We start from the raw sequence: 18,453 nt of genomic DNA on the forward strand, positions 1-18,453 counted from the left end.
TCCTTCCTCTCAGTTTTCTATTTCATATGTATACTATAGGTATGGAAGTTAGGTAACTAATCTCCCTCTCTTCTAAATTACATAGCACTTCATTTGTAACACCTTATGACATTTCTTCATTCTACACTGCTTTGTGTAGAATAATGCCTTGTCAAGGTTTAAGCAACTGAGAATGAAAAAGGACTCAATATTCTTTGTGCCCTTTTTCCATAAGTGACTCCTTGCACGATCACACTGCAAACAGAACTTAAATAATACCTAGGTATTTTTGCATCAAGATTGTTAAAATTGGGGGCGCCTGAGTGGCTCAGTGGGTTAAAGCCTCTGCCTTCGGCTCAGGTCATGATCTCAGGGTCCTGGATCGAGCCCCGCATCGGGCTCACTGCTCAGCAGGGAGCCTGCTTCCTCCTCTCTCTCTCTGCCTGCCTCTCTGCCTACTTGTGATCTCTGTCTGTCAAATAAATAAATAAAATATTTTTTTTAAAAAAGATTGTTAAAATTGTGAATAGATTATGAATAAATAGACTGAAGACCCAAGGAGAATTTTTTTTCCTGAGTAGAGGTACTATAATGTTCAAAAGATTTAACAGTTTTTCAGAAGGCCTTTTGCTCAGTTCCTTATTCCTGTATTCTAGATAGATAACATTATTAAGAGTCAGATATGGGGCACCTCGGTGGCTCAGTCGTTAAGCGGCTGACTTTGGCACAGGTCATGATCCCAGGGTCCTGGGATTGAGTTCCCACATCATGGTCCTTGCTTGATGGAAGCCTGCTTTTCCCTCTCCTACTCCCCTTGCTTGTGTTCCCTCTCTTGCGGTGTCTCTCTCTGTCAAATAAATAAAACCTTAAAAAAAAAAAAAGAGTCAGAGATACCAAATAGCAAAACATTATTAGCACAGGAAAAACTGAAGAAAGTCAAGTACAATTTAAGAAAAGTAACTATCAAATAAATAAATAGAGGAAGCTCCTGGTTTTATACACAATGAATTGCTATAAATTTACATGAGCATTAAATGTGTTCATTTTAGTTACGAAAATCCATTAGGTACAAACATTTCATAGGTGCAATTTGAAAATACAGGTCTAGCGATTTGTATCAACGTTTTACTCTTAACTTCCCTGATAATTGAACCTCACAGATAAACTGAACAAATTAAAGCTAAATAGTGTATTGCTGATGCCAAAACTGTGCCACAAGGATAAGCCTGATGATTTTGACCTTTGCTCAACTGCAGTTAACTTTATGAGGCCTATACATACCCTTATATATGTCTCAACAGGACTTTTATTTAGCACACTGCCACTTTTATTTATAAAAAATGTTATGTCAAAATTCAATTGAATAGTTAAATTGTCACGTGTTCCAAAAAGCACCACAGTGGGGCCAAACTAATCTATTGGCCTTCTTCCTCTAATGGCTTAAAAGAATCATTCTCCAGCTGCTGAACACAACAATACACATTTTATTTATAAGTGTCAATTAATGATGTGGAAAGTGCAAGCTGGAAAAAGTCTCAGAAATTGTGAGTTAACGACTGCCCATAATTTGAATATTTAAGAAGGTAAAGAATCACAGAATTTTGGTTTTTTAGTTTTTAAATAGATACCATGTCTAATCTGCTGCAGAAGCAGAAAGGAGCTAGTTAGTATCCACAGAAAGCCTAAAATTTGCTTGTCTAAAGTCCCCCAAGTCTACTCCCAACTTACATTCTGTCCTACATGAACTCTAAAAAAGAATTTAGCTAGCAGGGGCTTCTGCTTCTTCTCTATAATGATTAAAGTTTGGCAAACATCTTTTTGGGTCTTACCTTACTTGATACAAGATGGGAATTTTCCACAGATATTTTTAATTGGAAACAAAGCAGAACAAGAGGCCTCAAAATGAGCATAGATATGGGATGAGTTTGACAGAGTAAGCCTTTTATCCCAAACTAATAAAAATTTAGATACGGCTGAATCAGCTCAAACATTGATTATGTACCTACTACATACCGGGCACTTGGTAAAGCACAAAGATTAACAGTGGATCTTCCGTCTAGAAACATATAGTTCAGAGAGAGGAATACATAAACAAAGGAATTACTATAATGTGACAAATGCTAGAATAGCCATAATCACATATTATTGGTTTACTAACGGGCTTGATGGAATATTTCTTTTAAATCTATTGATTTTTACTCTCCCCTCAGTCTTAATAGTATTTTTTTTTTAAGATTTTATTTATTTGACAGAGAAAGAAAGCACAAGCAGGCAAAGAGAGAGGGGGAAGCTGAGCAGAGAGCCCGACATGGGGCTCAATCCCAGAACCCTGAGACCACAAGCCGAGCCGAAGGCAGAGGCTTAACCCTCTGAGCCACCCAGGTGCCCCCTTAATAGTATTTATTAGCCTGTTGTCAAGGTCATGCCCTATTGATGAAACTTGCCTTCTTTGTCTTTCATACCTAGATCAAAGATGATAAAGACAAGGCACTTGCACCATCGCTCATATTTCCCTTACCATGGCAGTCATTCTTTGCCAAAAAGTTCTCAAAAGCCATCTTACACCGTATACCAGGCAGTCATTAAGAGTAACTGGCACATGAGATGAAACCCATCTTCTTCCTTCAATCTGGATTTACTTCCACTAGCACCATATTTGCAGATGCTGTTTGAAACTCTCAGCATGGGGTTGCTTGCCCAGCCAAAAACACATATTCTTTAATTTCTGTTAAAGCTTTTTGTATTCCCTTTTGGGTCAACCACTAATTTATTTCCTATGCGAGGAAACTCAAGGTCCAAGCTCATCTATAGAGAAAAAATAACTATAGGTTTCCCATATGCAATGAAAAATCACACATACCTCATTATTAGTTCTACTCACATAACATTAATACTAATTAGTATGTTTTGAGTATGAACTTGAGTGTCAATAATATCTGTATGTTGCAAATACAAAAACTGAGAATTAGAGAGAGTCAGGATTAGAATTCAGGCAAAGTTAAGACTCTTGAATTACTAACTTGTACCTTCTACCACCTCCACTCATTCTCTTCTCCGGATCCTTCTAAATGTTCCCAGACAAGGGTAGCACTCCTCTGAAAAGTCCTTATTTTTTTTAATCTTTTTAAAGCTTTTATTTATTTATGTGAGAGAGAGAGAATGTGTGAAAGAGAGAGCAGGAGCGGTGGGGGGAATGTCAGAGGGAGAAGGAGATTCCCCACTGAGCAGGGAGCCTTGATGAAGGACTTGATCCTGGCACCCCAGGATCACCAGGATCATGACCTGAACTGAAGGCAGTCACTTAACCAACTGAGCCACCCAGGTGCCCCATCCTTAGTTTTTTAAAAAGTCCTTAGTTTTCTTTATACACTATTTTAAACATATACTGAGAGTATAAACATATACATTTTAAACATATAAACATATACAGGAAAACACACAGGAAAGCAAATGTTATGACAAAACATTAACATCTTGTCAATCAAGGAGAAAGTTTTCTTGGTATTCATTATACTATTCCTGCAACTTTTCTGAAGATTTGAAATCTTTCAAAATAACAAGTTGGAGACAAAAGGGTTATAGACCTAATATTTGCTGAGTAAAGGGTCTTAAAATTATATGCCTTAGAATATTAATAGGACAATTTATATGTTCATAAAAACATTTTTAAAAATTTGAGGAGGGTGCAGAAAATAACCTTAGGCAATTTGAGTGATAAAGGAATATGCAGCATAACAAAATTGTTTCTATCCTTTTGAGAATTAATCTCCTAATAAGAACAGCCTGACCAACTGGAATAAACCCAAAACACAGCAGCCAGGACACACAGGCTAGATCTGGAGGCAAAGTCATATGGAAATCATAGAATTTTAAAACAGAGGCTTTTAAAATTGTCTACTCCAATCTGCTCATTGAACTGATGATGGAATTCAATACCAGGATTTAAATGAATTGTCCAAATTTCTGCAGTCTAATAGTTGCAAACTACTCCTTTCTTCTGTTTCTCATTTAGAGCCTGTGTCATTCTAATTCCTTTATTAAGTGATGAAGCCATCCCAAGATGGCCTATGAGAAAAGGGGTGGGGGAACAGTGAATATTATGGTGATAGATTCATTGGCCAACACGACTGAAAAAGGCATATAGGGGTCACTTAACTTTTAGAGGAACTGGCTAAAAATGTTCATCTCTCAGTCATGTATTCCACTAGGTCAGCTTCATTTTTAGGCTATAAGGTGGTTCTCCTATATTTCCGAGTTCATATCATCACACACCAATCCTGTAGATAAGATTTTGCTTTTCTTATAATATAAGTCCCAGAACTAAATTTTATTGACCCTGATCAGCCTGACTTGGTCGTGATGTGTCCATCCTTTAACCAATCTCTGTGGCCATGGGAGGAAAACAGGGTCAAATGCATTTGATTTACTTAGTAATGGTCATATTCCCCAGTCCTGGACTTAGGAAAAGTCATATTCACTGAAATCACAGACTAAGAGTGGGAGAGAGTTGAATCAATTAAAAAAAAAAAAAAGCTGGGATACTGTTAACATAAGAAGTAGGTACAGATAACAAATGGCAAAATCCAAAAATTCTACAACATCGATCCATAAGCAAAAGTTGAAAAAATAAAGATTAAGAGAAGATAAAAATTGCCTTTTAGAAAACGCCCAAAAAAACTATCTTAAGGGGAAAAGAAAGACCAATCTGTTTTTTTATACTTCAGGAAAGAATAAAGACCAATAGGCAGAGGAGAAAAGGATACAGATTCAATTCAGTAGATGTGAAGAACTTTCTAACAATTAAAGATATCCAGTAACTGAACAGGTGGCACCATGAAGTAATGAGTTTCCCATAGTTGGAAGCCTTCAAGCAGAAGGAGGGTGACCATCTGTCATGAATGTTATAGAAGGGATCTCTATATTGGGTGGGAGGTTGCTCTAAACCGACTGTTAGATTCCTTCCAACTCTAAGATTCTAAATTATTGAGAACAGCATGAATAAAAGATCCAAACCCATTCAAGAACTAAATTATTCAACAAAAGGTGATAGAACTTTCAGCTATGGAGTTGAATCTGCCAGACTTTGGGTGTCAGCTATCCTATTTTGTAAGGAAAACAGATACAAATCTTTACAAAATGTTTATCTTTAAATTACAACAGTAAAGTTAATTTTATAAGGGAGCATACCACCCTTCCCCTCCAATTTAAAAATTTTCTCTTTCAGATTTGATCAATGTTTACATAATTTCCCTTCTATCAGACTTATTCCCTAATGGAACAAAGCTAACTTTTGTATGACTCTTTTAATCTTCCCAGCTCCCGAGATATAGGATAGCTGGGTGACACTGCTACCACCAACCTGTACTTTTTCATTCAGCATTATAGTAAATATATTTACTACATTGAGACAAAAATCTCCATTGTTAACATTTTAACACCTTACACATTCAGTTGTGTTGGTGTATCAGATTTACTCAGCCATTTCCCTGTTGGCATTCAGGCTTCTTTGAAGTCTTCGCTGTAGTTCTACCATAAACATCTTTATACAAACAGGCTTTTCCCCTTTTGAATTATTTCTTACATCTGGGGTTACTGGGCTAAAGGGTATGGATATTTTTATGATTCTGAATATGTACTACCAAAAGAATGTTAGCACTTTGCAGTGCTACTGGCAATAACTGAGTTTAACATTTCCTTAAGGCATTGTCCACACTAGGTCCAATTCAACATTTAAAAAATTGGTAACATATATTAAGTGGTACTTTATAATTACTTTTTTTTTCCTCTACTAGTGAATTGGAATAGCAATCTCAACATTTTTTTTTTAAGCCAAACACAACTCTTAATTTGCATTCCTACTGTAGGGAAAGAACTCAGCAGCACATGTAGATATAAAGTTACACCAAAGAAGAGAATAAACAGTGTTAAAGTAACCAAATTAGGCCTTAGTTGGAGTCCACTCACGTTAAGCCCCACGTTAGCAAACCAAAACTTAATTTTCTCTGTTAGGCTCTCCCAGGAAATGAAGGCCTCGCTCAACCAGTCAGCACTTGCCTGCACAAGATAAGTTACCTAACCCAGCTCCCAACTTCCCTTTGCTCCTGTCAGCAAATGCCCAGTATAACTTCCCTGCTTCTTCTCACTTTGGTCTATAAAACCCTCTTGAATTGAACAATTCTCTGGAGCTCCTTTCTGTCTGCTATACTGGATATTGCTCAATCCATGAATCACTGAATAAGCCAATACGATCCTTAAAATCTCCTCAGTTGAATTTTGTTCTTTAGCAACAGCAAGTCTAAAAATTAATTCCAAGAAGGGCAAATGTCTCCTCCTCTGAATCAGCGTGGTCTCTCTGGGAAGGCTAGAGAACATTGAGCAAGCATTGGTTCAACATCTCTCTGATAGAGCTTCCTGAAACTAAAGGAAGGCTAAAGAAAGTGCATGGTCTCCAATAAGTTACTTTTCCTTTAAATTCACATATATGAATCTAGAAACCATACCTTTTCCTGGGATTTTTGGTTCAGATTCCAAACATCTCAAAAATAATTCCTCATACCAAAGGATCTGCTAAACAGAAAAGAAGCAGATAAAAAATCATATATGAAGCAAAAATTAAAACACAGGAAACATAATAAATTAACATTATAGTAATATGAAAAAAAAATCAAATTGAAAATGAAGTTTCCACAAGTAAGTGCACTTGTTATTTCTAAGATTATAGTACTAAATGAGGACAGATCGCTCTGATTTGTTCATTTTCCTCTGGAAAAATGTCTAAGTAAGAGTGGAAGAACATTAAAAATAAGTTATTAAAGGTGTGAAAGTGAGAGATTAAAAGTTCTTATTCCCAAAGCAACGGCACAAGACACATTAGCACTACACAGCCCACTCTTTAGACAGGCATCTGTTTCTTGCCACTTACTAATTCCTGTGAAAACTCAAGGTAAATACACTAATAAAATCACAACTAAACTACACAGAATTTGAGACCAACATGTCATAGTTGCCTAGGTAACTAGGGAATAGCAAATATATTTGCCACAGATAACTGCAATAATAGCTTTTTACGTATAATATCCATATTGTACAGTCCAGTGAAAACAGCCTTCCCTTCCCATAAGATGTGGTTGAAAGTGTGCTGTCTGGGATGTAACCTGAATAATGTTTTTTGTTTTTGTTTTTGTTTTTCACAAAATGCTACTATTAGAATTTTTTTTAAAGAAGTGATTCCCTAAATGTCCAGGAAAGACCAGTCTTTATGAACAAAAGAATCACAGTTCAAAGAGAAAACTCATTCACTAAATGAAAGGTAGACAACACTAAGACAAAAGAAGAAGTTGTGACATCAGTCCTGGACGAGGATCAGATTTTGGCCACTCTTTTGTGGAAGTTCTTGGGTTTTGCCAGATAAACAGACCAGAATTTGAAAGAGAATAAAATGGAACCTTCTTAAGAGTAGGGACCTAGACCTGGGCCTAATGCCTAGTGGTGTTCAATAAATACGTGTTAAATGACTGAATACAATTCTTGAAGAAAAAGCCTGAATCTCTGAAAGTCCAGAGAGTATATTCTAGAACCAAAGGACTTCTATAAGACTTACCCCCAAGATGAACAAAATTAAGCTCTATATTACTCTTTTTACCTGCCCTACTATATCTATTCTATGCCTTCTGAATCCTCACATATAAAAGGAATTTCTGTTCACTCTGTAACCTGACTGAAGAGTGCATAGTTACTTGACTTACCAAGTTGTCAGACACAGGCCAAAGGAGGGGGAACTTTAAAATGTGTGTTAAGCTCCACAGAGTTGGCAGTAAAAGGCTGATGTTCTCTGTGCCACTATATATAATCATAAAGCTTTTTGTAAAAAATGTATAGGCCATTATTTATAAGAAATACTACTGAGAGCCAAAGCAAAATTTCAAGAATGAAAATGTTGTCATTAGAGCAAAGCAAAGAGGCCCATCAGGTACTATTTTTGGCTTCCCATGGAGACATTTGTTTCTCATTATATATATAATATTAAATACTTTCCTCTGGGTCTTAAAAGGTTTTTAAGAAAGGAAATAAACCAGATTAATTTTCTTTCTAATTTGTGATACCCAAAGGCATATTTTCTAGTTTCTATAGTCCTGATTACCAAAAACAGGAAACAGGTCTTAAAATAAGTCTTTAAAGGATGTCTGGGTAGCTCAGTCAGTTAAGCCTCTGCCTTTGGCTCAGATCATGATCCCAGGGTCCTGGGATGGAGCCCAGAGCAGGGAGCCTGCTTCTCCCTCTCCCTCTGCCTGCCACTCCCCCTGCTTGAGTGCTCTCTTTCTTTGTCAATTAAAAAAATAAAAATCTCTTTAAAAAATAAATAAATAAATAGAATAATTCTCTAAGTTTCTATTTTAGTTCCCTCTCTGGGCCTGAAGACATTTTAATAGGAGATTCCAAATAACTCATTCTTCTCCGTACATAGGCATATTAATTTTCCTTTGACAAATAGCCTAATATGTTATCTATACAATAGTCTATAATTTTCTCAAAGAACAGGTAAAAGATATACAAAGTTTTTTTTTTTTTTTTTTAAATACCGTCCAACTTCCCTTCAACAAAATGGGTAGGGTGGTTTAATGTGTGTTTTCTAACACCATCAAGCAGTTAACTCAGTTCTGATGCTATCCACCTAGAGCTAAGATCACAGATCTCACACCTTAAGAGCTCAATACCACAGACTAACCTCCTTTTGATGCCAATTGCAGGTCCAGGTTGTTACCTGTGCTTCTGACCAACTGGCTCTAAATTGGAGGTTTCCATGACCCCATCCTGGGTTCAGTGAACTTGCTGGAACAGCTCACAGAAACTTTTACTAGTTTATATATTATAAAGGATAATATAAAGGACACAGATGAACAGCCAGATATAGAGGTACATTGGACAAGATGTGTTGGAAGGGGCACTGAGTTTCCATCTTCTGTGCGAACCATTCGGCTTACATGTTCATGTGTTCACTAGCCCAGAAGTTCTAGGAACCTCTGTCCTTTTGGGCTTCCAGTGGGGCTTCATTACATAGACATGACTGATTAAATAATTGACCATCCTTGATTGATTCAACTTCCAAAACCTCTCTACCCTCCTGGAGTTCAGGGAGTGGTACTAAAAATTCTAACCCGCTAGTTACCAGGATTATTCTCCCGGCAGTTAGCCCCCATCCTTAGTTAACTAGAGGCTTTCCAAATGTTTCCTCATTAGCATAAGGACGTTTATCATTCTCCCCCAGTAGGAAATTCCAAGGTTTTAGGAGCTCTGTTCCAACAGGATGAAGACCAAATATATGGTTGACCCTTGAACAACACAGGTTTGAACTGTGCAGGTCCACTAATGCTTGGATTTTTCATAGTACTATTAAGTATTTTCTCTTTCCTATGATTTCTTTTCTAGTAGCATATTCTTTTCTCTAGTGTAGTTTATTGTAAGAATACAGTATATAATAACTATAACATACAAAATATATTAATCAAATATATATATATATATATATATATCTCGGTAAGACTTCTTTCCAGTCAACACTAAGCTAACAGTAATTCTTTGAAGAGTCAAAAGTTATACATGGGTTTTTGATTGTGCAGGTCAGTGTCCCTAACCCCTACAACCTTCAAGGGTCAACTGTATATTTCTTATAAATCACAATATCACAGGTAGTAAGGAAAAGACTAATGAATTAGTTGTATCCCCCTTACCATCCACTGAGAGAGAAAGACATATCCCTGCCCATTTACAGAAATATACACAAAGGCAGATACACCACCAAATACTCCCAAGGCTCCAACAACCAACACACATCAGAGAAACACCTAACAGAGACCAAGACACAGACCTTCAGAGAGATACTAGACAGAAGACAAAAGGAACAAAGGGGAGAAATGTGTATTACTTGCAAAGGATGGACGTCTACTCAGGACAGGCATCCAGCAGCACACCCAGGCACAGCCCCTGTTCCAGGGAAGAACAGAGGTACCCTGCAGGGGTGTAACTGTGTATTACACACACACCCCAACACACATGCTCCCCTCCCTCCCTCACAAACACACTTTCTTACATACACACCTTATTTCTCGCACACACTGCTTTTCTAACACTTTTACACACACACTCTCACACATACAATCTCAAAATCTCTCAGTCTGTTATGTACCTAGTCACTCTCACACACTCCAACAGTCTCACACACACACACACACACACACACACACAATCTCATACACAGACTCTTTCTTCACATACAATCTCTCACACACACATGCATACAGTCTTTTCATGTACATTCTCACACAGTCTCACAAACACGCGCGAACACACACACAGTCGCTCTCAGTTCTCTCACACACGCCTCCGTTGGCTCCGCCCCCGCCGTGGCCCCTCCTCCGGGTGGGCTCCGCCCCGGGGGCCGGGGCGGGGCGAGCCAGTGACAGGAGAGGCCGGGCAGGGCTGGTACTTCTGGCACCCTGGCCATCGGGGCGCGCTCCGGAGGCTCCAGTCTGTGGCAGCGCGGCCGATCTCCGGACGGCCCTCGGGTGGCGACCGCTGCCTCGCGTTTCACGCTCGGCCTCCTCCGGCGGCCGTCCCGGCGGCGGGAGTTGGCGACGGGATGTGCTCGGCCGGGGAGCTGCTTGGTGGCGGCGGCGGCGGCGGCGGCGGTAGCAGCGGTGGGGAGCGCGACGAGGACGGGGACGCGCTGGCAGAGCGGCCGGTGGCGAGGACAGAGCCGGAACCCGGAGCGAGCCCGCGCCGACGCGGGCAGCGTCCGCTGGAGGAGCGCGAGCAGGTGAGCGGGGAGGGGCGGCGCGGCCCGGCCGGTTTCCCGAGCCCCACCCGGCGGCGGAGGGAAGTAGGCGAGCGGGCGGCGCCTATACTCTGCTCGGCGTGGGGCGCTGGTCGCTGCGGCGTTCGGGGAAGCTGCCCCGAGGAGCGGTTAGACGGCGCGCTCTGGGCCCGGCTGCGGGGCAATGCGTGCGCGGTGGCGAGTGCCCTGGGACCGCGTATCTGGCGGGGTCAGCACAGCCCTTCTCCTGCTGTGGGGCAGAGGAGGCTCTGGCCAGAACCCGGGGCTCTGTGGAAGTACCTCCATAACGGTCACTTGTCTAAAAGCCTTACATGTAAACAGTTTTTTCCCCCCCAACTTCAAGTCGATACCCCTTGTGCTGTGTTTTAGGGGATAGTTGCTCCCTTCCTGCCCTCCATCTTGGCATTTCTGAACACACACCTAGCGCCTCTGAAAAGGTGTGGGTGTATTTCTCTAGATATGCAATCAATGTCTGAAGGCATGTGTAGGAGCGAGTATTACAATAGATATCTTGACAGGGACTCTCCAAGAGTAGGTTCGTCACACGAACACAAAAGAGATCTAAACTTCATTTAAAAAGTGAAAAAGCAAGAAAATTGCTTTCTGTTAGTACCAAACGGAAAGAAGTATTAGTAAGGGAAAGGAGAAGTTGGGTAATTTTTGAAACCCTCTGAATTTGTTCTCACTACATGAAGTATCATAATAAGCATTACAACATATCAGTTGTCTTCAAGAGTAGGCAAGAAATTTAATAAAAGAAACTGAGTTATATGTAGGATGGATCTTCACCAGCAAAAACAGTAATTAGACTCTCGAAAATACCTGAGATCAGCCAATCTTCAGAATCACATTAAGGAGCAGGAATTCAAATGATTATCTGCCTTTGCTAAAGCCTGTAGTGTTGGGACAAGGAATTGATACCTGTCTCCTTTAATTATTCTCCATCTGTCCTTTTTGTAACATCTCCTAGACTCCAATATCATCACTAAATGTATTAATAGGTAAGGTATAACTTCTAGGATTTCAGTATTTCATTCAGAAAACAGAAATACCATTGCATGGGACGCACAAAATATGTCTTAGCATTAGTCTCGCTCACCGTGTAGAAGTGTAATTTTTCATCCTTATGACAATATAAGAAATGGCATGGTGACTGAAGCAAATAATTGGTTGCCAGGAGATCTTCCTGATTCCCTTCCTAATGCTATCCTGCTCCCCAACTATACCAACTATACCATGACTCAGTAGCTAAAGGGCTTAGTATCCTCTTGCTTTAGTTCAACTGGAAAAGTGAAGAAAACAGCAACAGGAACTCCCTGGGTGGTGGTGGTGGTGAGGGGGATACATTTGAACTAAGGTTCTCAAAGTAAATTTTCAAATGTTGTAAGGGAGCATGTAAAATATTATTTCATTTACACTTCTGTGGATTTTACATCATCAATATCTCTGGTCTTACCAAAATTGCTTATGGTACAAAGAAAAAGCATGACACAAAAAAATGAAATATATATACTAGAAAACATATATCCTAGCACTTTGCATACCTGCTTCTTTCATTCCCTGTCATGGAAATTTTTTTTCCTGTACTCCTTTAAAATTTTCGAATTTTTTTTAATATATATATTTTTTAAGATTTTATCTACTCATTTGACAGAGAGAGAGGGAACACAAGGAGAGGGAGTGGGGAGAGGGAAAAGCCGGCTTCCCACTGAACGGGGAGCCTGATGAGGGGCCTGATCCCAGGATGCTGGGACCACGGCCCAAGCCTAAGGCAGACACCTAACAACTGAGCCACCCAGGTGCCCCAGAAAATGTTATTTTTTATTGATGATGTATTTTTGTACTGTAAGCCCACATACACAATAATTGAGGATTACACCTGAGATATGCGCTTACCACAAATGAGCATCAAAGAAGAACTTAGCAAGAAACCAAAAATGAGTGCTTGCTTCTACAGCGCATATACTAAAATTGGAAAGAAACCTAAAATGAACAAAAAATTGGGGCAATGCAACCCTTTGTATAAGAAGCAAGCTTTTGTGATAAATCAGTCATTGATAATATTATCACCAAGGCTAGTTTTTTTTTCTCAAGTCCTATAAATGAAATTTAAAATTTTTATGCACTCCCTTGCAATGATGGTAACCATAGATATAAAAATGTTTGAGGAAGAAGTAAATGAATTCAGTGACTATAAAATACATCCTAAGGAGTTGTTTGATTTAGTTTTTCTTTAGGGGATGGTATGTGTTTGTTTGTCATTTTAAGAGCTCACAGACTCCAAATTACAAGAGAATATTTTTGAAAACTTGTTTTGCAGACTGGTTTTTAGAATTTAAAGTGACTTTTTCCACAGAAACAATGATAGACACAGAAACAAAACCAACACTAATTAGCTGGAAATGAGGCAGAGTCCCTCTTCCTGATGTCCTTTCTGCTTAACACACACACTTGGTGTTCCACAGTCTTAGCCTCACGGTTGTTGAGAGAGAACTGGCGGCATCCATGGGGGCATCAGCAAGAGACCGCACAGACTCTTCTTTACTTCTGGATCAAGGCTATGGTAGTGCTCTTGAATGCAGTAGCTCCAGAAGACACCTGACTTTTGCTCCTGCAGCTTTCAGTGATTTTTTTTTTTCAGCCCCTAATTTTTTGTATTAAATACCTTTCTATTTTTATTTCCTTCACTGAGTTTTGCCCTTACCTGATAACTTGATGAAGCAGGTTTCTTCCGGTAGCTATTCCCCAGGCTAAGGGTCCCTCGACGTGCATCCTTTCCTTCACTGATTTTTCTTTCTGTTCCTGTCTGAAAGTTTTCGTGCCCTTGCTTCAGCCAGAAAGTCTCTTGTATCAGCTTCGGCTGTACAAAACCTACCTTTCTCTCATTGGTACGATACCAGCTCAGAATGTATCTATAGCTTGGTATTTATTTCATGTAATATTGAAATAGTAACATAGGTATTTTCTCAATAACTAAGATTGTCAGCATTGCTTTTTTTTCTTACTATTTGTTCTTAAATGCCACTCCATCTGAGAGAGAACGAAGGTTCCTTTGTCTCTCCTGGTAAGATGATGGACAAAGGAAGCCTAGTTAAATTCAAGTATCCTTGATGACCTGAAAGGAAGACTTGAAAGAATAGAACAGGTCCTTTAGATGAAGGAACTGTCAAGTTTGAAGTAGGCATCAGACATCTCAGAGAGATAACCAAGGGAAAGAGACAAAATGCCCAAAGGATTGAAGGGAGAGGGTATAACTATCCCACGGGTGTGTTGTTCATTGTATGTATGAGAGATGATTCAATGATATTCATAACTATGACCATCAGGTGGCTTTATATAAGAGAGTCTCTGATCTACTGCATAAGTAAAGGACTAAACATCTCTAGTCCTTTTATTATATGCCTACAATGTGAATAGCATCTGTTTAGATGTGGCAGTTCACAACTTGAATAACCTAAGATGGCTCTTTGTACCTCCTAGAGCACAGAGATCCTATTATCCTCAGACTGACTTTAGAATCATTATCTTTAGCTCTAAGGTCATTATGTTTATTGAAGTAATATACTTTGGAAACTGTAGGAATAAAGAAAACTCTAGGGAAGAAAACAAAAGCATTTGAAATCCCACTCCAAATAACATTTTGTTAAAAAATACCAAACATTTAAAAAAATATATCTCATACATTGGTATTTCTACATTCATCTCTCTCTCTCTCTCTCATATATTACTATACTTGTATATATACACACATATATTTTAACATGTTTTAATGTAATACTGAATTTGCTTTCTTGTTTTAGCTACTTAGCGTGTTGTTTCATTTTCCCGTGTTATGAAAAATTATTTGTAAAAATTATTTTAAGGCTGCCAAATAGTCCATTTTCTACTACTGTACATTAAGGTACAAACTTTCTTTTTAAATAATGCTATAAGGAAAATCTTTCCTTGTAAATCTTCACAGTTCTACCTTGCAATAGATTCCTAGAAACGAAAGAACTAGGTCAATGTGTCAAACTCGTTGAAGCCTCTTGGAACATTCTAAAGGATTGCTTTCAAGAAAGATCACACCAATGTAACTCCCAGCATTGGTGTGTGAGAGTGCTGATTGGAAACCATCCATGCCTCTAATGAGTGGTATAATTTATAGATTATCTTTGCCAATTTAGTGGGTCAAATTATCTTATGTTATAAGAGATTGCTGGAGAGGTTTAATAAACCTTTCATATATTTATTGAGCATTTGAATTTCTTTTTAATCATGTTCTTTGAACTTTTTTGACACTAAAATGTTAATCTCTTACTTCACATTGATTATAAATATTTTCTCTGCTTGTTATTGACTCTATAATTTTGTTAATGATATTTTCGATTTAAAAATGCTTTAAATTTTTATTTGTTAAAGGAATTTATTTTAGTAGTTTCATTTGCACATACCACACATATACAGATGCATAATGTATATACATATCTATATCTGTTCAGAGCATTCTTTCTAATCCTACAATCAGTTAAATATCCAGTATTTTCTTGTGTGTGTGTGTATTTATGGTTTTATTATTATTTTTTAAATTCTGTATGTTTTGTCTCTTTAGAATATCTTTATGTATTGGGTGGAGTTATGGAGCTAATCTGTTTTTTTCTCTGCCAATGATTGGATAATCCACTTTCTCCCTGGCTTATACAATCCTTTATAATAGTTATAAATAGTAAAATCTATATTAAGCTTTTACATTTTTGTTGGTATTGTGAACGGGATTTCTTTCCCCACAAATCATCCTTTTGCTGCTGGTTTCTAGCTACTGACTTTTATATATTTAGTTTTTAACTAGTTACCTTTCTGAATTCTTTTATTAATTCTAATGCTAATAAATAACAGTATCTCTTAGACTTGATTCCTTTGCATCTTCTAGATATATAATCATCCAATCTATACATAAGGTTGATTTTTCTTCCTTTCAAATGCTAATGCTTCATTTCTATTTCTTGCCTTTGTGATACCTAGAACTTTCAGATCAACGCTCATTCATAGATAGGTAGATGAATAAATGAAAAAGCTTTGTAAAACCCATTGCCTGGGGCGCTTGGGTGGTTCACTCGGTAGAGCTTCTGACTCTTGGTTTCAGCTCAGGTCTTGATCTCAGGGTCCTGGGATCCAGTCCCCATCTGGCTCCACGCTCAGCGGAGAGTCAGCTGGAGAAATTCTTTCTGTCTCCCTCTCCCTCTTCTCCTCCCCCTCATGCGTATGTGTGCACTCTCTCCTCTAAAATAAATAAATTAATTAAAAATAAATAAAATAAAAGCACTTGCCAGAGTATATGTTCCACAGGATTATCTGTTTAAAAAAAAAAAAAACTGCAGCAGAAGGAAGGCTTAAGCTTCCTCTTTGATCTATTAAAAATATGATCAATAGTATAAATTCTAGATCCAGAATACCTGGGTTTGAGTCCTAACTCTGTGACTTACTAACTATAACTTTGGGCAGTTAATTAACCTCTCCAGACATCAGTTTCTTCACCTATATAAAGGGAATAATAATTTTATCAACCTTATAGGATTGTTGGGAGGATTCCATGAGTTAATGTGTATAAAGTGCTTATAGCAATCCATAGCACATAATAATCATATAAATGTTAGCTTTGGGGCCTAATTTTCAAACAGAATCCACACTGAAAAGAAATCTAAGAAATACAGTTTTCAAGTTTCCTAGCCTCTGCATTTAGAAAGTCACCATAGAGGAAGGTGCTCCTATGTTTTAGTGTGCATACGAATCATCCCTTATTAGGTGCAGATTGTGATTTCCTTGGTCCAGGGTGAGGCCCAAGATTTTGCATCTCTAATAAGCACCCAAGTGATGCTTGTTGGGTCCCCCAGTAATGGGTTCATGGTCAAAGGAGCGAGACTGATACAAAGCGAAGGTGAAACAAAGCTTTATTTCGTGCCAAGCATCGAGAATCAAACTGACCATCAAACTGACCGGTCGGGGACACGCCTTACAGAGAGGGCGATGACCCCTCCCTGCCTCACAGACTAACTTTTATAGAGCAAAGGCCATGTGGTTGGGCCTGGCCACACACAAGTGGGGAATGAGATTGTAATGCACAGAGAAAGCTGCACAGTCATGCTAGGTCACACATGGGTGGCCAATTGAATTACAATTCACCCCATAGTAGCTATTTGAACTAGCCTATCACCTTGGTCAGAATTGGCGCCCAAAAGGCGGGGCCCACACTCCTTGGTAGCTAGGGAGACAGTATGTGCGCTTTACTGATTGGATGTCTCCACCTGACCCGACTCATCCCGGCATTTGGGCTGTTATCTCCACCTGACCTGACCCACCCTTGTATTTGGGCTTTGTTACCTGGGACTGGTTTCCCAGACTTGGTTTTAAGTAAGTTCCCCTGGGGGGGCAGGGTCAGTTTAAGTTTTACTGCATAAACAACAAAATGGCTGTTCAACTGGGGCCGTTCTGGCTAAATAGGCCCTTACAATGCTGATGCTATGTCCATGTACCGCATTTTGAGTGGCAAAGAACTAGAGAGGATAAGCAAGTCAGTCCATAATATTCACCATACTTGCCCTTCAACATAGTAAATACAGGTAAAGAAGTCATTTAACTCTTCCCTAGAAAGATATATTTGAACTCTTGGTGAGGTACAAGAAGCCAACAGTAATTCCTCAAACCAGTGATTTGTTCTAGGTCCTACAACTAACTAGTCCTGGAAAAGACCAGACCCCAGGTCTCCAAATTCTAAAGCCAGTGTTTTCATATACGCAAAGAGGCCTCCCACAAAATGGGAGAATAGTTCTGACAAAACCCTTAGACTGTGTAGTTCAAAACCAGATATCTGTTTATACCTACTTCTCTTCACATTGTATTTATTTTTTATATGTGTATTATTTATCTAATAGAAGAATGTGGTCTTAAGGAATTGTGGGAACTAGTTAAGCAGTCTGTAAATCCCTTGAATCATGCCTGATGCTGGAGCTTGAGGTTCACTGGGCAGGCAGCTGGGAAGGAAAGATGGATATAAATAATGGGGCAAATCAGGAGCAGCCTGGATCTCGTAAGCATGTGCTAACCCATAACCATGAAAACTTAACTGGATCCTTGACTTTTGCCACTTCCCAGCTTGCCAGTGTGGATGACCTGCTACAGCCAGGGCCTTTTCTCAAGTAGCTTTTCTGGGGAAAGGCGAAGCAGTCACAGGCCCAAAAGCTGTGTCACACTGACCAGGTGAGATAACAGATCAGCAACAACACACGAGCTACAGAGTGGCTGCTGCTGCCCTTCCATCCTCCAATCTTCCAAGAATCCCATGGTACACCCTAACTTTGTGTTGAGCAGGAGTCCCACAGTCATGAAGATTTAAAGCCAAGGCTCACCACCATGTCTTGCTGAATGGCATGTTCTAGAGAGTGATTCAGTCAACTGGGTAAGGGTGATGCTGGGGAAAAGGAAACCCCAAGGTCAGGATTGAAGAAACTGGATGATGTTTTCCCAAGATTTCCAGGGCCATGAGTCAGGAATTGTCATTAAAAAAAAAAAAAAAAAAAAAGCCAAGGGCATGATTTTGCCTCTTGTTAAAATACAAGTTCTGATTCAGTAGATCAGAGGTATTTCATTCCTCACAAGCCCTCAGATGA

The 18,453-nt window shown here is 39.1% G+C and overlaps 1 protein-coding gene across 1 annotated transcript in view; it reads left to right on the top strand.

Annotated features, from left to right (window-relative positions):
• Positions 1–10,422: 10,422 nt before the first annotated feature.
• FAM241A (family with sequence similarity 241 member A) overlaps positions 10,423–18,453 on the top strand; it is a 39,945-nt gene continuing 31,914 nt past the window's right edge. The window contains exon 1 of the mRNA XM_080797414.1: positions 10,423–10,792. Within this exon, the coding sequence (XP_080653540.1) occupies positions 10,616–10,792 (177 nt within the window). The 5' untranslated portion in view covers positions 10,423–10,615. The remainder of the gene's footprint in view (positions 10,793–18,453) is intronic.

The sequence above is a fragment of the Martes martes genome, assembly GCF_963455335.1.
Source record: "Martes martes genome assembly, chromosome: 2".
NCBI lineage: Eukaryota > Metazoa > Chordata > Mammalia > Carnivora > Mustelidae > Martes > Martes martes.